Here is a 23405-nt window from a genome sequence, read left to right as displayed (position 1 = left end):
ATTTTAAATTTATTGTAAAAATGAATAACATCTTTATATATTATATATACCTATATATGAAATAAATAAATTTAATCAAAGATATGTAAAACGGTGTGTAATAAATATTTATTAGAAAATATAAAAAATCACTTGTTTTATGTAATAAATATTCATTGGAAAGAAATCGGATCTTACAGTACTTTCAAATTAATAAAAAATGCTTTTAAAAATTTTAATAAATTTGTATTATAGTAATAGGTAAGGTAATAAAGTTCGTTAGCTTCCAAAATAATTAAATTTTTAGTCTATTTCTCTTGGTGGTAAACGACCACTCTTGTTTTCGATGCTTTGTTACTGCGTTTTCATAAGGGGACTATTTTATTTGTACGCAAGACAATTGATTATATAAGAAATGCTTAAACAGTATAGACTTACCATAATTAAGCTTTAATTTTATATAAAATATAAATAATTCTAAAATATATTTTTTCTGAATCGGTTTAACAATATTTACTACTCAAACCAAATTTCAATTAACTTCTGTTTATGTTGTAAATCTAAGTTTTTCATTACTTTGTTGAATTGAATCAATCTAAAGTCATAAGGTTTAGACTAAAACTTTTGATTTCCTTAAGGCATGGAATTTTGCGGGTTTTTAAATTATTAGGATAACTTAAAAATTTCAAAAAAATAAACCAAATAAACCACATGCCTTTAATTACTATAACAGTGTATTCTTCTATCGCCAACAAGTATACAGATTTGATTTGTTTAAAAATAAATAACTCAAAACTGTTCTATATATACACTAATATTTTGATCTTAATTTTTGAACTATTTTTATAAAGTTATATACTTTATTTAACTATCGTAATTCCAAATTGTAAACTTGAAGGTTTCTTTTTGATCTTGGTGGCGGTATTGGTGGTGTCAAACTAGGCTTAATTTCAGCAGTATTTGAAGTTTTAGCTTCTAAAGAAGGCGAGGTAGTGCTTAAAGATGGTACGGCTTTAGATGCAATATTAATAATTGAGAACGGGTGTACTTTGCGCAGTCTGGTATACAAATTAAATTTTATATAACGAGTAATTTTCGCTCTATACAAAAACCCAACGCTAACTGTCATAAAGAAAATGACTAGCAAAATTAGTGAAATTATCAGTTTGATATAATTGAATTCTTCGAAATGTTCTTTGGGTGTCTGTCCGTATTTTGGATTTTCTGTTGCCCTTGGTTCGGACGGAGAATCCGGTTTGTTTTCGTGATCATTAATTGCGATGTCAGAACAAGCGCGAAACTCTTCTTGTGGTCCACAGCCTAGAGCACCATTTCCATCCGGACAAATACCCCAGTTATTACCAGCTAAATAACGCCATTGCAAGACACAATGCTTACAATTCAAACCTTTCGACGAATACAACTGATATTAAAATAAAATGAAATGGGGGTTTCACATCATTACCTTTAGGAAGTTGGGCTTTAATATCATATATTAAACTGCCATTTCTCGGATAAAATCTAGTTTCAAGATCAGTTGACATTGATTGACTCAGCAATCCTGACTGTATTTTCAACAAATGTTGGTCGAAACACTCCTGCTGGGCATATGGTTGTAAGCAAATACGAAACTCAAAATACCTGTAACAGTAAAAAAATAAATATATTAAGTTATATATTGGAAAGAATAATATAAAAATCAGCCATAATTTCGTACATCCACTTTATGGGTTACACATAATTTGAAATATGTACATCGAGGAAGGAAGGCAGAGAAATATTTTCAGGTGTTCGAGAACTTTATATCATGTAATAAAAAGTTGCTATCAAAAAATTCCTGCAAATCTATCAAAATAAATAAAATATTGCTGGTGCTAACGTATTTAATTTACAGAGATGTTTTTTTTAAAAGCCAAGTATATGTCTATTATCTTAACGCCTCTTTATTTTATGGAATAGTCATTGAAATATTAAACAGTGAAAATTTAAAGCGTATAAATGTTACGCCTTGCTCCTGCACGTAGCCCTTAGCCCAACATGTTGTTACAAAATCGGACTACAACCGCGCCTACTTCCCATTTAACACAATTTTAAATTACATCTGATTCTTTCACTTTCCATGCAAATCAAACACCAGTAAAGTATTTGGCACGGATTAATTAATAACTTCAGAATAATAAAAAAACAATCTCCGTTATAGTTTTTCCTTTTAATAGTTAAAAAATAAGAGCAAATTTTGGTTAAACTCGAAAAAACAATATTAAAAAAATATTAATGAATTAATAAAATTAATATCTTTTTTTTTATAGAAAAATTTAGTTTTTAAAATAACAATTTACGCTTACGACATTAAAAAAATTTATTCGGAGTCAGAAGTATTGGAAGGACAGTTGCACGAAAGGTTATTTTCAGCTGAAAGTAACAGTTTCACCTCTTCGTCCAATGTAATATTTCTTTTTGCAAATTTTGATGATGTTCTGGATTTCGATGAGATTAATGGAATTAATAGAAGATATTTTTACGCATTTCACATTCACAATAGAGAATATTAACAAACCAAACAATTACTAGCCCGAATCAATTTAACATATACGCCATAGAAGAACGGCGAACTCAAAACATTGTACATTATCCAGAAGTTCGATTTCAAGGACGAATCTACACGAATACAAATACGTAAAATGCACAGAAACAAAGTATTAAGCAAATACATACCTGCTTCTTTTAATTAAAACAGTAATATCACCAAAAATTTAACAAAATTTAATATTTTCCAAATATAAACTTGTTACAGAAAAATGGTGAAAATTTTTTTTGGAAAACCTTAGAATACCGTCCCAGGCTTTCGGGGATAAAATGGGTATAATAGAGGAGGTCCTCCAGATCAAAAATATATAGATATAGCCGCGGGAAACTTATAGTTTTCGAGATATTTACTTTTAAAGTTGAAAATTTAAACTATTTAAAGTACGTATTTTTTCAATGTATAACGAATTATGCACTTATATTTTTCACCTTTATATCCACTAACACTTCACTAATTCGTTTTTAGACATTTAATTTCTCTTATATGATTCAAAAATAGCTTTTTTTCGATATTTAAATTATTCTTCAATTCTAATCATTCTATCCCTCTATTACATCATTTTATCACCGAAAGCCTGGGACGGTATTCTAAGGTAAGGTCTAAGGTCGACCCAAAATTTTACGTACACTCGTCGCGCCATACTTCAACTTTGAAATCTTGCAGCTGTGTAAATATATAGAAAAACAAAAACAAAAGTTGTTAACAGTTACAGTATGCACTGCACGTGATGCGAAGATGCATGCAAGGAGAAGTCCACAGTTTTTTGTTTTAATATATTATTATATAATCACAAAAAAGGGTTTTAATAGTTTAACGGATACATGTATAATAATATCATAATAAATGTTGGGTATTTTAATTTAAATTCCCAAAAATTTTATAAAAAACGCAAATTTTGAGACACTGGAAAGAGTTGGGCATCCCATTATCCGTGGTTTTAACCATTCAACAATGGTATAAAGATGATATATGAATATGTATATATACCTATATTATTTTCCTCAAAGCAATATACGGTTTTCAAATTGTACTTAATGAATGAATTTTACGTACCCCATGTGACTGGCTGTGAGTTCAACACGAATAAGCATAACAGATTCTGGTGAGTATTTCCTTACGATTACTCCTTTTCCCCAAAAACCACCGAACTCATGAGGTCTTGGCTTAGGTAAATCCCATGCGTCACCACACTCACCGCATTTGCCGTTGTTTTGCTTCCATTGACGTGTAAATCCACCACAATATAATTCGTGGTCATTGTAATTAGGTGGCGTCTGAAATCCATATCGCCATGCTGATGCTCTACTAGGTGGTTCAATCAATCGTCCGTGCCCACAACACTGTGGTATATTAGCGGTATAGAAAATTACCAAATAGGAGAGAGCAACGTTAATAACAGAATACATTATTTTTAGGTGTACAATTATCCTTTTAATACCTAAAAAATGTAAGTAGATGTATGCGCAGTATAAATTATTTGAATGATTATTCACACGGAAAAGCAGATAAGTAGTTAATTGATATACTTGTAGTAAAAACAAAAGTGATGTTGTGATGTGTAAATCTATAGATATTTAGATATGTACTTAGTCCCTCCATAAGCTCTGTTACAAGTTCAGGTCGTTAAAAAAACGAAACTCTTATAATTATATTGAATGAATGATGTACAACATTTTATTCGGAATCGTTTTGCTTTCATACAAGCACTCGAAGGATTGATGAATAGCAGCACGCGCAGTTTCTATTGGTATTGACGACGCGGCTCGAACCAAAGATTATTTGAGACTCTCCAAATTCTGTGTGGTATTCGACAGGCCATGTTCTCCAACTCTGCACCTATGAAACCAGGAATATAGATTTTAAGCCACTGTTGGTAAGTTTTTCCTTGTGTGCTAAAGCAGAATCGCGCTGGAAAATCCAATGCTGTCCATCGAAGATATGTATGTATGAATAGTGTTGCTTAACTGCTTTACCACGCCTTGTAAAACATCCTGCTGGTTCACTTTTGCTTCAGGTTAACCCATTTTTTACAGAAAAAAAGAAGTGCAATGCTTTACAGAAAATTGATCAATATTTTCGGTAATATGGGGTCCACATATTCAGTATCTGCGAGTTTGGATAATTTTAGTCCGATTTGGAAAATTTGTGGTCACATAAGGTGGCACACGTTTCAGGCACTATTCGTGCTAAGTTTTATCCTGTTATATTAATTGGTGCTTGATTTGTATACTGGAACGTGAAATAATCAGATGGAATATTATATGGGAATAGACGTGGTTTTAGACCGATTTGAGCCATTTTTGCACTGAAACATTGGATCGTCAGTCATGCACCAAATTTTACTGAAATCGGTCGAGCACTCTGGCCCATTTATTTATAGATTTAGCGCTCTTTTTTGGCAGTTTTTAACAAAACCGTTATATGGGGAGTGGGCGGGGTTATCATCCGATTTCACTTATTTGTCGTAAGAGTTGTTAAAGACTTTTCCTGTGCAAATATGGGTGATATAACTTTAATGGTTTAGGAAATATATACATTGTACCTATCAGGGGCCGGGACACGACCACGGCCACTTTTTAAAAACTTTCAAACCACAGTTGCCTCGTTATTGCAATTCGTTGTATCAAATTATAGTTTAGTATCTTAATTCACGGCTTACAATTTAAACAAGGATACACGTGTACCAAGTTTCGTGCCGATATCTCAATTTTTCACAAGTTACAGGACGGACAGACAATCAACCGGATTTCAACCCGTCTCGTCGTCCTGACCATTTTTATATATGTATGTAGATAGTTACTACATCTATCTCTATTAGTTTTAGGTGTTACAAACAACCGTTGAGTGAACAAAAATTCAACTAACTTGAAACTCTGTAGTAACAAGTTGCAAGAGTATACAAATTTTTAATTTTTTAGACGATTTTATGCCATTTAGCACGATTTAAATCGGAATATAACCACGCGTCCTTTTTGTAGATATAAGCAAGTTTACTGGTCAGGGCAATTGTAAATAGCACAAATTTAGGGTAATACCTTTTTTTTGTCACACGCAGTTGGTGGAGATGGTTTTGGAGACTTGGTATTAGATGTTATTGATGAGCTGCTGGTTGATCAAGTTCTTGGCGAAGATGAAATATTACATTTTGCCTCAGAGAACGCTGACTCTATAGAAAGCAACGACAGTGAAGAACCTGTTAAACTTACTGCATATTTAATTTCTGAAGGACTTCAACTTGCAAATAAGCTGAGCTGAAATATTGTATGGCTCGTTACAAAAAATTATATAAAGAGGTAGAGAACAGAGAGTTAAAAATGTAGATGCCGAAAAAGCAAGTCTATATAAGTCAAAGCTAGTTTTGTTGGGGGATGATAAGTATACAAGTACCTACATAAAATACGTGATATTGTTGGGATTATGCCTGCCTATAATATTCATGTCAGTCTATTGGGCCTTCTGAAGAAGTACCTATACGAAAGTTGATGAGTGTTTTTATGTTAGTAAGTATACAATGTATGTCTTTATAAGGAATTTCACAGAAATTTATATAATATATCTTTTTATCGCCATTCACATGCGCACTTCAATATATATATGTATATATGATTACATGCTACATTGTCTCTAGGGCAAAACATTTTTTCTAGGATTCTTTTCAATAAGTAATGGAAAATTAGTACGATATTAGTATACAATATGATATTTGCGGGATTCCCCTAAAATGTCGCGTTGTACGAATCTAGCTAAAGGGTATTCCTCCGAAAGTTTGAGGGTAATCCTCAATTGCCAGTTCAGAAATGTAAAATCAGATATATCAGTAACCTACTTTTTTCATATGATCAATGTCTTTTTTTTACAAGGTTTTTTCTGGAACCAATTTACCGTGCAGAAACAGAATTAGGTATATAATATATATGAGTAGACACTCTGAACATATTAAAATAGAAAAAAGGTACTTTTTCCTGCGAATTTGTCCTCGCTGTATGCATTTTAAACTTTGTGACATATTTTACAACAATTTATGAACTTAGGAACAATAACAGAACTGTGTATGTAAGTATTCGCCTGGAAACTAATTTAAAAGAAAGGCCGCAAAAACTACAAGGAAGTAATGGAAATTAAACAAGAAAAAACTTTACTTTCAGTTGCACCGAAGCTATATTACCCTTCACAAATACCAAAGATTCCTTACAAAATCTTGGTTTCGATCGTACAGTTTGTATGGCTATATGTGCAATGATCTGAACTAAGCAATTTCTTCGGAGATTTCAATATTGCCTTAGACAATAACTCACGCAAAATATCGTGAAGATTTCTCGTCAAATTAAAATGTTTTCTATGCAAGCATTAATATGGTTTGTATCGCAGATCAGAACACTGGTATACCCACAAGACGCGTTAAGCAACAAATTAATATATAAAGTGCTATAACTAGTGCTCAATAATTTTTGGTTCACCTTCTAATAGGCGTAATGTAGATATGTGTATATCTCACAAACTTCTGAAGAACAGCTTTCAACCGAAATTAAAGGGCTCGGTACGAAAATGAGCGCAATCAATGATAACAAGGTCCACTCTTCATTCAAAAGTTATGGTTACTAAAACTACGATAACTGTTTAACAAAAAGCGTAAAAAATATTAAATTGTACCCCGAAGATTTTTTCACTTAGACTATCTATGCATATCGTACCTATGAGACAACACAATAAAATTCATAGAGCATATTTTCCTGATAACAATTTTACTGATAAAAATATGCTCTGATACCAAATATTATTGGAATCGATTCAATATGCCTCAAGTAACTAATTTTTTAACTTCCTTACAATCATATTGGTTATACTTTAGTAGTTTAGTCCATTAAAGTTTACAATGAGTTTCGCTATTTTAGCTTTTATTTTATTGGAAGAAAAAAGTAACGAAAATATTAAAAGGAAGAAAATAAGAGATCACAGTAATCCACTTGATGCACCAGGGGAATCACATGAGAAATTTAGCTTGCATTTACTTGTATGCTTATATATATGCTTACTTTACAGATTTATATAACATTATCGACTGAATAAAGACGCATTTGGGTTTTCAATTACGTTTATTACGTTTTGTAAATCCCCTTAAAACATCTGGATTTATTTTTAAAACTCAATAATTATGAGTGTTTGTGTTTAATTTTAAAAACTAAGATAAATTAAATCTAAACAATAATAAAAGTTAATTTCTTAACTTACATTTCAAATCTGTCAACGACTATCCTCTTGCTTTGTTTCTGATAACAAACCCGATAAAACCGATACAATTTTTGTTTCAAATGTGAGACCAATAATATCAGAATTCATTAAACCTACTACCCTTTTTATCGGTTTCAATCCTGATTCCGACAACGATCGGTGTTCTACAACACTCCTGACTGATGAATTCATATCTTGCTTGCAACTATAATATATGTGTATATATATTATATAATATATAAAAATATTTCGTTTTGTGAATTTTGTAAGAAATTGAATGCTTTATAAATAATTGTAATAATGAGAAAAAAAATAGATAACTGTAACTTTTTCTCATCATTCGTTTTGTCGCTCATTATTCGCAAAATCTCTTTTGGTGTCGCTCTGTGCGTTCATACGACAAAAAGAGTCCAGCAACTCGAATCGAGTTTTTCCGTCATTTCTTTCCATAAAATTTTCGCGAATGTTTGTGCGATTCGGCCACGTGACTCTTGAAGTGTATTGTATATTTCATTTGAATGTAGTGATGGTGGCCTCACATTTTGCTTGCAAGGAATTACCATGAATGTGGTAGAACAATATGCATAATACCCGCTTAATTGTTTCAAAGAAATACTTAAGTCGGGAATTCTCTGATCCACCAGAATGTATTGAATACCCGCTACTAATATTTTCACGACCCAATTTATAACAGGAATTTCTTAATCTTTCGGGAAGTATTAAAAACTCATAACTTTTTTACTCCATATTTTTTCTATTTATTATAAAACATTCATGACTTAATTACGATTCTTGTTTTAAACAAAATGATATTCGAACTAAATCCTTTGCGGTTAAAAAAAATAAATGTGAAAGCATGTTAATATTTTATACAAATATAAAAAAAAGTAAAGCTTCCATTTTGATTAGAATTCATTTATGTATACTTATATTATTACATTTAATATCGCTAAAATAATAGATAACGAAATTCAAATTTCCTAACATATCATATGTATTCATTTGAATGGGAGAGCTATTGGAACCACGAAATTCCAAAATGAAAAGGAATGCTGAATTGCGTAGCAGCGAACTGTTACGAACAAGAACACAAAGCGGAAAGAGTAATACCTTTAATAGATCAACAAAAGTTTTAATCTACTTTTTAATAAATTGTGTGGCATGAATTAATTATGAGAAAAATCCTTGTAAAGGTAATTAAGTAAAAAAAAATACTTATTCAGTAAATACTTATACAGCTGAATTTTGGTTGATCTTTTAAAATCCGGTATTATCGATATTAACTCAATCCGATTAAGGGATCGTGGGAAATGTTTCGAACATAAAGAGTCCAGTCCAAGAATCTAATATACCTAGGAATATACTTTTTTATTTAAAACGTTTTTACCAACATCATATCATTTAAACTGCATTTTTAATAACGACCTTCACCTTCCTTCATCTCATTGAGTAAAAAAATTATTCTTTATTAAAACGAAAATATCCATTTAACTGACAATAAACTATGGCTTACTTGATGTTAACAAGTTCCAAAGGACTTGACTGATCACAGCACATCAGATTTGACCTCAACATTTTTTTCATCGTAATATAAATCAAAACTAAAGTCCATTTTAATAATTATTCAGCGATTTCTGAGCAATAACTGAATTGAATAGTGTTGGTTTTTAATTTAAAAATGTTCAGCTGTTTAATTATCTCTCAAATCTTAATATTCTAAATTGGCAACACCAATGTTAACTGAATGTAGTTGAAACCCGTAATAGGGGTTTTTATTTGTACGTATTAAATCCCAGTAATGTAATGTTCCATAATTATTCAGTAAATAATAATCACTTAGCAGTAGGGTTCCTGTTTTTTAGATAAAGTTTAATATACATAAGTAGCAATGATTAGTTCAATCACGAAACTTTGCATCTCTTTCTCTCATTTCACATTTAAAACGAAAAACCCTAGGATATACATATGTATTAAATATTTTATTATTTTTGCGTATATACACAAATATGACAATCGCACAAACAATGCTCAAGCTCATCACTTTTGTCTTTTAAATGTACAGGATTTATATAATTTATTGCCATATATAAATAAATAAATAAATATGTGGGGCGGCAATGATCTATGATTGTTTTGAATAATTGTCCGAACTGATGTGCAATTTCTACCAATTGTCTATGCCATTTTGGGGGTTATTTTAGATTAAACTGAAAGATATTTAATACTATTTTGCAATACACTTCTTTTAATTTTTTTTACTTCGTCTCCATTACTACCAAAACCGCAAAATGTTAAAAAGTCTATAAATTAAAGCTTTATTAAGATTGTTTTTACTATAACAATGAGTTTGTATTTAAATTAGTGGGTATACGATACAATAATGCGTACACTTTTGACGCATGAATTTCTTTGGTTCGGCAACAAAAGTCCCGTTATCTATAGCCTCACCTATCTGCGTAGCATGATTAGTACCGTTAGCAATTTAGCTTATTAAAAACAAAGCATACATAAAAAATTTCAGTTATTTGAGCAATAATTCCTAAGCTTTGAAGCAGTAAACATTTATTTTACAATAGAGAGTAGACTTATGAGGGCTGGTGTATTGACATAGATACATGTATCTTCGTGTATGAATACATATGTATGTATATATATTTACAATCAGATCTGTTAACTGAAAAAATATTATTTTTACTTAATTCCATCACCTCAATATTAGTTTACAATATTTCCGCTAAATAATAAAAGTTCAGGAGGAGTCAAGAACTTTTCTTATTAATTGCCGTCCCTAAATAATAGCGACAGCTGAAAATTACTGTCAAAAATTCCTCGTGCCCATATAATTTGTATGGCGCATACCTAAATTAACGCGTAAAATGTCAATTTCATATGTCAGAATTTTCTATGGTTTGGTACACAGCATTAAGCCCAATTCGAAGCCAAAGCGGTATTAGCTGGTATTTAAAGCACAATTTGGCAACTACGCTAAACATGCTCGTATTCTTAGCTTTTGCTCATCACTATTGTTAATTAAAGACGTGAAAATTCCCTAAATGGAAAGTTTATTCATTCATTCTTTATATTACCTTTCAACAAAAATAGTAAATAATATACAACGAGTACTACCTACATATCTGATCTTTAAATTCGGCTTTTAACAATTTTCAGATGTTTGGTTTTCAGTCAATTTTTTTTTCACAGAAATCTGTTAACCCAACAGCAAATATAATGTATTGAAGTCTTGTTGGTATATCAGTATTGACCGTAGTTAGTACAGACACAAACATACACACATACGTACATTTATATATACTTTTGTATGCTTCAACAAACATACATACTATGAATGAGTATATACATATGTACATATGTATTATGTGCCAAGCTACATATATGACGCTTAAACTTGTTTATAAGTATGCCCGTACTAAGTTTGGTAATGATTCTCCCTTATAAATATAAAATTAAATTGGGGTTAACGTAACTTAATTTACTTATTTTATGCAATCGTTTTATGAAATGTTGTATTTATATATGTAGATACAATTTATAATTTTGTACACTTTGCTTTTAATCCTATTTGAAATTGAATTATATTTATTTAAATTAAACCAAATTAATTTTCAAAAGGTAAATAAACTACAAATGATTTTTGAGAAATTTTACTTCACTGAATTGTTTTAAAGCGACTAACTTCCATATTTTTTGTAAAATAGGAACTATATAAATATAATAGTTCTTCTCTTTTAGTGGTTTACCACGTAATATTCAGTATATTTTAGTTTCCATTGTAAACTTAAACCAGGCGTAATCAACGACTCAAGTTTGAATCCACTTTCACCAAGGGGTAGCAAATTATTTATTCTAGTAATAGTCCCGTCACAATGAGCACTTTTCAACTACAATGAAAAAGCTACCATATGCAAAGAAACTAGCTAAACAACATTTTTTTTAAATTACTTTTAGATAAGGTCACCTCAGTACTTTCTACTGTGATGTTCACGAAAGCCTTACAGAACCACTCAGCACAACATGGATAATATGATACGAAATTCTTTTATTTTGCTTGTTGAGCGATCCCTGATCTCGTAGTTTAATTTGGCAGCACTGTCATGTCAACTTTTTGTAAAGATGACAACGAAAACAACGAGACACAACTTAAAATTCCGCAGAAAAAAATTACGGAAGCAGGGCGTTATATGTGAGATCAGGTATTTACGAAGTTTAACGAGCATTTCTAACTTTTATTTAAAGAGACTTAAGGAAGAACGGGTATTTATCGTTTCAATTAAATGTCAAGGTATACAAAATATTATAAAAAAATTTATTTATTAAACATATAATTGAATCAGGAAAAAAAGAAAGGTTCATGCTTAGGTTGTTTTAAACATGTAAGTGTTTTAAATGTACAAAAAAAAATTTATTGACGTTAAATGTTAATTTTAAAAATTGTTTGTGATTAATATATATATATAAATATGTACATATAAGTGTTGAATAAACGAATGTCAATTATGTATACCTTAGCTGTGGAATGGAAACCAAGAAATGCTCAAAAATACCTTACAAATCTCAAAATGTATTTCTTCCCACTGTCTTGACTGTGTTCGAACCCTTTTTTTCGCTCATTATCGGCAAAATCTCTATTGGTCTCGCTCATTGTGTTCACCCTAGCGATACAACAACCTGTGTTGAACAATTTTCCGCATTTTCTTTCATATCACATTCTTAAATTCTTGTACACTTCTGAAACACGGTGCATCAAAAATTTTTCATTAGCCAATTTTTATACTTATTCACCCTTTTCTAAAATATCTCCATTAGAATATGGATATTTACATACATGTTTGCATATCACATACAAAAAATAGGTAAAAAATTCAAATTTCCAAAAATGTCGTAAATACTCTTTTGAAACCGAGCGCTATTGCAACTAATAATGAAAAGCGCTATTGCAACTAATAATGCCAAATTGCGTAGCAGGGAAACTGTTAACACCAAGAACACAAGCGAGCATGAAACACGGTTTCTTCGTCTCTCCCCTACAAAAACCGGTTTGCGCGATCAAAAGGGCCCTCGTGTCAAAATAGTCTTACAGGTCGTGCAAGAACCTATGTTACCATACTACGTAAGATCAATTTTCATACAAATGTAAACGTTTATGTAAAGAATTTTCGTTGTTCGCATTTTGCTTTACTGAGAGAAAATGTACAATATATTGAGGGAATTTACAATTATCCTCAATTAAATTATTATACAGATATTATAATCTATAATAATATTGTAACAGATTTCTCGATAAGTCGTCTACCTTGAAACTCAATCCAAAGTTCGATCACTGGATTGGTAAATAAAATTCCAAATTTATGGGCTATACTCTTATCTTTATTTCTAATTCTAACAACTAAAGACTTGTTTTTATGGAGTTATGTCAAGTAAAAGGTGTACAAAACAAAACCCAGAAATCTTACCGAATTGAAGCAGTCCATTAAATCGATAATTGAGGGAATCCCGACTTTAACCCTTCAGGACGCAATACATTTCAAATTAGGTGTAGCATATGCGCGGCTGAGCATGGAGTCCATTTACGGTCCATAATTTTTAAATATAACTAATTATATAAAATAAAAAAAAAAGTTTACTATACCATAAAAAAATGTAGTGCGTTTATTAAAAAAATAGTTATTACGGTTTGTTTTTGTAGCACGATTCGTCAGCCACCCTGTATATACAAGTTCATACATACATATGTGAATATGTATATTATATGGATGATTCTTTAGCTATAGATTTTAATTTTATTTTTTATTGTACCTTTTGCTTACTTGTAAATATTGTATTGCTGAACTAAACTGTTTTCGATTTCTTCCGTAAATGTAAATTATGACAGTTTGGTAACCGTAATGGTAAATGTATGTATAGTTTAGGTGCCCCAACGAAGGAGGCCGCGAAAATTATAATTTTTTTAACTCGCCTTATTTTCGGCCGTGATGCAAAAAAATATACCTGGTCAGTCCAAAACTGGGGAGTTCATAATTCATTCGCGGCGAACTCCTTTCAAACAAATCAAGGACAAGTCCACAAATTACCCTAATAAGTTATACGCACATATGTACATATCTTATTAATCATGAACAGAGGAGAGGTTAATGATTAACCCATATTTATCTAAACCCAAATTAAAGCTATTCCAAACTAAAACAAACAATTCTTTAATATTTAAAGTAATTTATATATTAGGAAATGAATTTCAATATTTCCTTTGGTGATATTCAACATCAGATTGAAAAATTCGGCAACTATAATTTATAAATAATTAAAACGATTGGTGGACGATACATGCATTTCTAATTGTGCCTGTGCAATGTCTTCAAGCGCTATTTGTATTTTTTCTAGTAAAAGCTCGCCACTTTGAACAGTATCGTCAAGCCTTTTAGCAGATTCTTGATTTTCAATTTCCAGTCTTCTGAGGCTTTGATGTTGAAGCTCCGTTGAACTATCTTCATTTGGTAATGACTCAATTAGCGTGTCTATGTCTTTTGCACAACGTGAAATCAGCTGTGCAAATAGTTGAGCGTAATCTTCTTGTGTGTTTGTTCTTATTGGGGTCTGGGAGCCCATCCGATCAAAATTTAAAAACTTGCTTGGATACGATGTCTGCTGAATTATACCAATAGCGTTGCAAAAATGCTCAGCTTGCTGAAAAGCAAGAACATTAAAATTTTTTCATGAAACAGATTATTTGTTAAAATTACTTGATTAACTGTGTCCTGCAATTGTGTTAAACGGTCGGACATGTTTACGTTACTAGAGGTAAATAATAATAATGTGAAAAATATCGATATCCTTCACTATATCGGTAAATGTGGAGAAATGAAAAACGAATTTACTCGATAAATCGTCTACATTGAAACTCTACCTTGAGTCCGATCATTCGATTCTTAACCGGGCGGCCACACGAGTTAATAGCCGTTCAAAAACTCAAGCATTCACGTTTTTACGTTGCGGCCACACAGACAAGTATTCGAACTGGCATGTACCTTTTTTATGTGGCCATATGTGCAAGTTCATTTCGGAAAATTTTCCTGGGCGAAGGAACTGCCTTATTATAACGTGTTTTATATTTTATAATTAAGCGTGTTTTGAAAACTCTTTCCATATAAAACTACTAAAAAAAAAATTATTTAAAATTTCCTTTCTTGGATTAAATATATACTTACAAATGTACGCATATATTTCGTATAGAAATAATCTGCATTGATTAAACTTTTGGCAGCGTAAACGCAATTGTGTAAAAAAATTATGGAAAGTTCAAGTATGTCTAATAATAAAAAAAATAATTATAATAATAATATTAAAGAAAATTTTTGATTTGTTGTGTTTGCTGCACAATCCGGCAACGCATATATAGTAAATTTATAACAAAACTTCACCACTAGAACATTGTGGGGACTACGAATTCGCTGTCTAGTTGCTTTTGTGAGTTTATAGTCCGTTTGATTTTGTTCTATCATCCGTGTTCGTCACACTGTCCTTCACTTAAGTCTGATCGTCTACAAATCATCTCGTCCTTCTCTTATTGCAGTTAATTCCATCCGTTTTCCGGATACCTAGAGTCTGCTACATTCCTGGACTTTAAGCTGACTCGAGATTCCATTCTTTATGATGAATTCGTCCGCTCCTGGTTCAGCCTCTTGTTACAATATAAATTTTGGCCAAAAATATATACATATATGTAAAAATGCTGCTATTTGATATCTCATCTAAAATAATTACTAAAATCTTTATAAATTAATTACTGCATAACTAAAAACATGTAAATTAAATAGAAATTATATTAGAATTTCAATTGTTTAATTTATAAGGAAAACAGTACCCGATACGTTAGGCAGTGGTAAGCAATGAATAACCCAACAAATAACCCATAGAAGCTGACGAGGTAACCGATCAACCAGTTTTCTGCAACCAATGGCAAACTAAACAAATAAACTATGAACCACTTTTTTTATTTTCATAGGTAACCATTAGAGCAGTCAAAAATATGTATGTAGCATTTGCGCAAAAGCAATGGAGAGAGCGAGTAACATAATCACACCGACGTGTAGTAAGAGAGGAGAAATCGTAACATTTTTCTCTTCTACTTATACATAAATTACTAAAAACCTAACGGTAACCAGTAAGGTAACTTTTATCCATTTTGTAGGGTAATTTCAGTTTAGCAAACTAACTGCTTTTCGGTATATTACGCCAACTCCCGCCAACTTTTTATTCAACGTTTCTTTATCAATATTATCTTTACTGTCAGATTCTCTTTAAATATAATATTAATAAATTACTTTTTGCTAATTAATATTAATTTAATTTCTGATTTACAAGTTCTTTATAATATTTTTAGTTTTTTTATATCCATAATTATTTACTTTCTCTTTGTGTTTGAGGCGATTCTTTTTAATTCGTTTTTTCGGTAATGCATGCATACAAATATAAGTTGACAAAATTTAACCTAGCTCTTTGGGCATCGGTATTCAATTTCTCCCGGGTCATAAAAAGCTTTGTTCATGATAATATCACAACAACAACAACCAAAATGACAACAAGCAGACTTCAACACATCTGGTACAGGTAAGAGTGGCCCAGGAACTAGACCTAGTCAGTTCAGTTTCATCGACGATCATTCGCCAGAGTGCGCACTGTTTGGAGAGCATGCGCAATATTCCGTCATGCAGTGGCACTCAAAAGGCGGCTACAAAAGACCCGCAGGAGTAAACTCCGCCGTGCGTTAATACGGATAGCGTAGCAGGAATCAGAAGCGCTAACTGACGAGGAAGCGAAGGGGCCGCCCCTCTGGCACTGGCACAGTCGAGCAGGTCGCTACTGCTACTGTCGCAGCAGGAGTACTTAACGAGTGTCTCCTGTTTTTGTTGAATAATCCTACTGTTAAATTACTTAATTTACTACACAGCGTTGGTTATATAATATATATATTTTTTAATTTTCAATTCTTAGTTGACAAGATTTCCATAAACGAATTTTATACATCTTTAAGGAACTAGATATTTAACAAAAAATAAGTTACTGTAAATAACAGTAAACTCAATAAACAGATACTAAAAATAAGTATATTTATGTAGTGCTTTATGACTAAACAATATTACACAAATTTAAACTTACATAGATGTATCGATACTTAATGAGGTAATCTTTAGAACTAAAATCATAATTAATTGAGAGTCCCTCTGCACCCCTGCGCTCCGCATAAACAAGGAATTTTTTCGTCTTCTAAAGGAAATTTATAATCATAAGTTATTTCTTCGTTTATTCCGATTGGTTGTTTGGAATAAATTACTATTTTCTTTTCAGATTCTATCGTAATGACCTTCGCGTAGCAGTTGGGCTATAAAAAAAAATATTTACTTGAAATTAAATAAATTTTATGATTATACTTACGTTGCAACTGTGGTTGATAAAGCGAGCTAAATTACCACACTTGGTGGCGTCAATAATTGTTTCCATATCAATCCTAAACAAATATGAGCTGCCGATTCCTATTGCTTCATATTTAGATTCTCTTAAGTCCGCAACAATTGGACGTATCATTTGTCCAACATATTCTATAACCATTTCATCAGCCGCAATCGGTTCCATTGCAAAAAGACCCCAATCATGTATAGCTGATTTGGCAAACTTTAGTTGTTTTTTTCTAAATTTTAATTGATTAAACTTTAGTAATTCAGATTCTCCAATTGAACCAAAAGCAGTAAGTAAACGCCTTTGATTGGATCGCGCTTCGCGTGAAATTCCTTGCATTTTGGAAATCAACTTATTATGCGATTGTTGCAACTGATCATCACTGCGATCTATGCTTAAGGCATTTTCTACATTCGATTTAGCATGATGATACTTATGCTTAGCCTTCTCTCTAACATCTAATTTGTAATAACCTTCAGTACGAGCACAACCAGTTTTATGTCGCTTAAGTTCATCTTCTCTTTTTCGTTTTTTTTGTGGAGGTGGTACGAAAGAACGGTCTGTTATACAATGATCAACCCAATGAGTATTATTTAACCAGAATCTACAAAAAAAAAAATAAATAAATAATCATCATTTTAAGGTTTATATTAAATTAATCAAATCCGGTTAATTACCCATATGTATCTTCTTGTAAATGAATTTCATAACTTTTTCGAATAAATTCTATATCTTCAAAGTCAATTCCTTTTGTAAGAAATTCATATAGCACCATCAATTCGTCAGTTGCATCACGAGCTTTAAACAGCTCTGCGGGAATAAAATTCGATTGAGATACTAAATTTTGCAAAATATCTCTGGACATGGACTTTTTTTCCACAGCAAGGTCGTACGAATTTTGTGTTATGCATTTTTTTCTTCGAATTTTTGTAGAATCCTTTCTTGGACGACCAGGCCCAGGTTTAGAATTTTGACGCTGAACTATTTGCTCCTCAGAAATAACAACTTCGGTGTTGCTTCCAAAAGCATTAGTATTAGCATAAGCACCATGATCATGTTCTAAGTTTTGTTGATTTTCGTTATCATTTTCTCTGTTAAAATGTGTATGTTTCTTCCTCTGGTTGCAGGATGTTGAAGTATCAGCTTGGGGATTTTCGTTATCGTTTTCTCTGTTAAAATGTGTATGTTTCTTCCTCTGGTTGCAGGATGTTGAAGTATCAGCTTGAGGAGGTAAAGAATAACAATGCTCTAATGCAACCTGACTAGCCTGGCTTGCTTGACTTGAACCACCATCAGAGGACGGTGACATTTTCACATCATCACTAAATTCTTTGTATACTTCATCTGATTGAATTTTTTGAATCTCAACCGTACTAGGCTGTTGGTTATTTAATTCAGTTGAGTTTTTATTTTCTTCATCAATTGCGATTATACTTGCAACACTGTTTTGCGAAGGTAAAGGTGAAATAAAAGTTTGAATTTTTTTTTTAATTTCTTGTTTCTTTTTAAATTTCAAACCATTTTTCGATTTAGAAGAGAGAACTGGCGCAATTTTCTCCCTCTTTCCTTTATATTTATCTCTCTTTTTAGTCGCTTCTTCTATTTTTATAGTATTTCTTAAATTTTCGGTAGCAGTTTCTGTTTGAGGGAGTAATTCAGAAATATCATTTACTGCGAGAGGTTTATTTTTTAAATCTTTTACGCTTCTAAGACTTTTATCCTGAGTTTCGTGCAATTTTAGTGCTTGTTCCTCGAGGAACTCCCGTTCTATTTGTGCCATATACTCTGTGTTTCGACGACGTCGTTCTTGATATTCTCGCTCTTCCTCGGAGTCACTATATATTCGGTCATATTCAAAATTCGATACATTCTTTCTTTCCTTTTCAGTGTTATTTATGGTTCCGACATTGTAAACAGTAGCGACGGCGCCTCCGTTTTCATTTGCAGAATTTAAATTATCACTTGGATATTTTTTAACATTTTCCTCACAATCCTCGGTAACTGTAATAGTGCTATCTTTACTAATGTCTTCTAAGTCAGATGTAATAGAAAAATTTTTTTGCGTTTTAGGCGATTTCACGTTATCTTTTATTACATGTTCATCATCGCTATCTGAATATATGTAATTTTTTGAAGGTATAGATTTACATGTTTTATTATTTTCTTTATTATAGTCAGAAATCAGACCCGATATTTGTTGCCTTATGCTTATATCACATTTTCCATTCTCACGATTATAATTATTTTCTGAACATGAACTAAATTCTTCTTCAGACAATACACTATCTTCACTTGTATGTCCCTCATCACTACTGTCTTCCAAATCTGAAGACGAAAAACTAGACGCGCTGGCCTTTCGTTTTGATTTTGGTAAAAGTTCAGAGCAAGCCACAATTTTATTAGTTTTGTTACGAACGTTATTACCATCTGCATTGACATCTTCCTTTTCTGAATCCGAGCCATGAACCATTTCATCTTGATCACTTAAATGCTTTTCATAGTCCTTAGTCTCTGGAATTGATTCTTTACGGATCCGACGGAATGAAGGTAATTTTGGTATCGACGCACGAAGTCCAAGACTTGTAAATGAATTCAAATCAGACATATCACACTGACTATTAATTAACTGATTTATGTCTGGAGCTTTGTCAATACTTTTAACCACCGATGCAATAGAAAACTGTGAAATTTGATCACTGTTAACAGAAGTTCTTTCCTTATAACGACTTTTTTGCAGTTGATCATCCCACCATGTTTCGAAATTCTTATAAGCAGTATTTTCTATCATTTTTTTATTGAAGTCACGTTTGAGTATTTGCTTCAATTCAATGCTTACTCTTTCGACTACAGCGTCTATTTGCTTCTTAAATGGATCATTTTGATTGTATCCATAACCAGCAAATGCTTTGTAATTGTCACTACCCAATTGGTGAAGGTAATATCCGTAATCATCATTATATGATGAACCATAAGACAAGCTGCTAACCCCAGGCATGTATGACGAGTGCATGTATGCAGGATTGGGAAAGTGGCGAGATATTGATGTATCAGCGTAGACTTGTAAAGAATATGCGAAATTTTGTTTAAAATATTCATTTTCATTATTTTGATAGGTATAACTACATTTTACGTTGGATTCTGTAAAACTCGCCGTAACGTCCGATGTACTACTTCCCTGTATATGCTTTATATTTTTATAAGCTCCATCTTGAGACGATACATTTGACAATGGTTGGCGATTATGTCTGTCATCTTCTTTGATTGACTGAATAGGACTCAATGATTCTTTTTTATGAAGAATTTCGTCATCACTTGAAGAAATGTCACTTGCGTCATGTTGCTCATATATTTGTGACTCTTTACTAAATTTTTTATTCGTCTCTAAACTCTTCCTTTTTATTTTCAAATTAGAGTCTGAACACAATTCTACATCATCTTGTTTGACTTTCACGATTTCAACTTCCGAGTCACTACTATCAATTTGTAGAAACGGTGGAGCATTTCCAAATGATTTCCTTTTAAACATCATTTCAATTCTTGTATCTAAATCAACTTTTCCTAAATCTGTAATATCACTTTTATCTACAGATACAGAATTTTCCTTAGTTTCTGCAGGAATAACTGATCTTTTAACAGTTTGTGATTCTGCAATAGTTTGAGGGCTTGTTTGTCCCGGTGGCAGAGGTTCGGGATCATCCCAATCTGGTGTTTTATCCGGGGGAGGTGGCGGGGGAATATCTACACTTGGTTCGGATTGAGGTTGTGGAGCAGTCCAAGTTCTCTGCCCAATCCAAGGATTTTGAGATGATTCGACATTAAAGCCATATGATGGAAATCTGTAATTCTGTTCTAACACAGTATTTATTGAAGGCCCTAGTGTTTGAACAGAGTTATGTGGAAACGAAGATCCGAGATGATAAAACATAGACGTTTGAGGAATTCTTGATTTGACATTATAGTTATTATGCGTTTCATATTCTCTTTCTTCTTGTGTTATAAGCCTGCTACGATTCTTATCTTTTTCTCTATCTTTATCACAGCGATCACTATTTCTTTTACGATAGTCGCGTTCTATGTCAATGTCTCGACGCCTATCACGATCCCGTTCCCTATCACGTGTTTTGTGATATTCTCTTTCTCTGTCACGACGATTCCCACGGTCTCTGTTTCTTTCCTTAGAAAGTTCTCTATCATTTTCAGATCTATTATAATGATTCTTCGTACGATCATATGACGTTTGATACGAATATTTTTGCCTACTACGTTCTTTATCTCTGGATTCTCGACTTTGCAATTCATCAGTCATATGACTCCGGTACTTTTGTTGAGAGTGTTGTGAAAATTCACGCTCATTACGAAATTTTTGATAATTTGGTAAATCTGCTGTATTATAAATGTCCTGACTCTTAAAATCATGCTGTGATTCCGAATTAATATATGTTGTGCTGTTTTGAAGTGTAACACTTATTGGATGATGTGTAAACGAATTAATTGGGGTGTATATAGTGGAATTATGTTTTGGTTTTCCAGACGTAAGTTGGTCCACAGTTTCTTGACAAATTTTTCCAAATGGATCATGAAAAACACTTAAAACCTAAAAAAGGATACAAATTGTAATTATTAAATTGAATTGAATAATATTCACCACATTCTCACTTTTCCCATAACGGATTTTTGGTTATATTTTTCAATACACAAGCGAGCAGCCTTTGTATTTTCGAAAACAATATGAGCTATACCAAGGTGTTTATTAGTTACTGGATGGTGATGTATCACTAATTCATCGTATAAACCACATTTACTTAACATTCCAGCCAAAAATGTGTTATCTATGTTGTCATTTAAGTTTGACAAAGTAATTTCGATGGGTGGAGGTTGGCCAACGTAATTTTGATCAATTTTATATCTGTAACATATAAATGAAATAAAAGTATAATGCGAAAGCATATATGGAAACCAATTTACCGTGGTATAATAAGAACCAATGGATCCACAGGTTTTGCACGCATACGTACAATGGGATTCCGAGGATCTCTGGGTACCATGGATGAATATGGTTGTTCCGGTGTAATACCATCGTAGCGATATATCTTAATTGCTCCTTTTACCAAGGCTGGGTCAGAAACTAATTTAAAATTGCGTAGAGTTTTTGATTGCAACTGCATATTAGATACTGTATTATTTTGATCGAGATTGTTTCCATTACTATGAGCACTGCTCGATAACCGGGTTAATCCATCCATTTAGGTATGCAATAAATTTCAGAGATTATACGAAAGAGGCTTTTAAGTTTATATACTGCACTATACTCTTCCGATCAAATATATCCAATTCACCTATCCATGACAATGCACTGGGAGCTAGAGTAAATAAAATAGTCGCTATTAACATAACATATCTAAAAGTCAATATTAATCATACTTTTAACAAAACTGTACACGAACCGCCAATAATTTGTCAGAATTACTTTCCACAGAATATAATTAACAAAACACAGAGGTGACACTTCGCACAAAATATCGATAATTCCGGTAACATATTGTGCCAATCACATATGATAGAACAAAATCGAATCGACGATAAAATGGCAGAAGCAACTAGTTAGTGAATTGCCAGAATGTTTTAGAAGTCAAAGTGTTGTCGTGCTAAGTCGCCGACATTCCTCCCTTCCGTACTTACCACCCGTATCAAACCAAATTTGCCAAAAGTTATGCCCACAGTTGCAACGCAGAAATCGGTTGTTCTCTTCTGTTTTCATTTCACCAATGTGGCCATTGTTATATTATATATATCAAAACCAAAATCAAACTATTAAAAATAGTCTACATATTTATAAGCAGGTGTATTCGACTGTGATTTTGAGTTGTTTTAAGAATACTTCAAATATCTTCAAGTTAATTTTTTAATTACTACAAAATGTCGAGAAGTCCTGCTGTTGTCTAAGTAACTGTGTCCATAAGAACGTGTGTTTTTTAATATTTGACAGATATATGCCTGTCTCATGTCATCGTCTATGTGTTCAGCGTTTGACACTGCAGTAACACGATCAAGAACTTGCTTTCAAGTTGAGCACACAAACTGTTAGTCGAAATTGATTTAAATTGATAGTCATGACGAAAGCTACAAGCAACTTAAAAATATA

At 32.1% G+C, this 23405-nt stretch overlaps 3 protein-coding genes across 9 annotated transcripts; all 3 read right to left on the bottom strand.

Moving 5' to 3' along the window:
* Positions 1-86: 86 nt before the first annotated feature.
* Positions 87-12663, bottom strand: LOC106622051 (uncharacterized). 7 transcript variants are annotated; one of them, XM_036373885.2, is made up of 5 exons: positions 11756-11839; positions 11554-11694; positions 3620-4004; positions 1445-1620; positions 87-1386 (listed from the first exon to the last, which is right to left on the bottom strand). In XM_036373885.2, exons 3-5 carry the CDS (start codon positions 3970-3972, stop codon positions 848-850), a joined length of 1068 nt encoding a protein of 355 aa, XP_036229778.2. In that variant the 5' UTR covers positions 3973-4004; positions 11554-11694; positions 11756-11839; the 3' UTR covers positions 87-847. The 7 variants fall into 7 exon arrangements, with proteins under 7 accessions (XP_036229778.2, XP_069962201.1, XP_036229781.2 ...); XM_070106100.1 differs by lacking the exons at positions 11554-11694; positions 11756-11839 and adding an exon at positions 12639-12663; XM_036373888.2 differs by lacking the exons at positions 11554-11694; positions 11756-11839 and adding an exon at positions 12318-12577.
* A 1340-nt stretch (positions 12664-14003) lies between these two features.
* Positions 14004-14711, bottom strand: MED21 (mediator complex subunit 21). The gene is made up of 2 exons (XM_014241786.3): positions 14551-14711; positions 14004-14494 (listed from the first exon to the last, which is right to left on the bottom strand). Exons 1-2 carry the CDS (start codon positions 14590-14592, stop codon positions 14102-14104), a joined length of 435 nt encoding a protein of 144 aa, XP_014097261.1. The 5' UTR covers positions 14593-14711; the 3' UTR covers positions 14004-14101.
* Positions 14712-16759: 2048 nt separating this feature from the next.
* Positions 16760-22790, bottom strand: Set1 (SET domain containing 1). Its single transcript, XM_070106064.1, has 6 exons — positions 22685-22790; positions 22229-22623; positions 21920-22169; positions 17941-21857; positions 17243-17867; positions 16760-17189 (listed from the first exon to the last, which is right to left on the bottom strand). The coding sequence occupies exons 2-6, from the start codon at positions 22504-22506 to the stop codon at positions 17016-17018; spliced, it is 5244 nt and encodes a 1747-aa protein (XP_069962165.1). The 5' UTR covers positions 22507-22623; positions 22685-22790; the 3' UTR covers positions 16760-17015.
* Between the last annotated feature and the right edge of the window lie 615 nt (positions 22791-23405).

Source organism: Bactrocera oleae, chromosome 2 (assembly GCF_042242935.1).
Source record: "Bactrocera oleae isolate idBacOlea1 chromosome 2, idBacOlea1, whole genome shotgun sequence".
NCBI classification, from domain to species: Eukaryota; Metazoa; Arthropoda; class Insecta; order Diptera; family Tephritidae; genus Bactrocera; species Bactrocera oleae.
The sequence above is the reverse complement of the archived record's forward strand: the minus strand, read 5'-3'. Positions and strand labels throughout refer to the sequence as shown.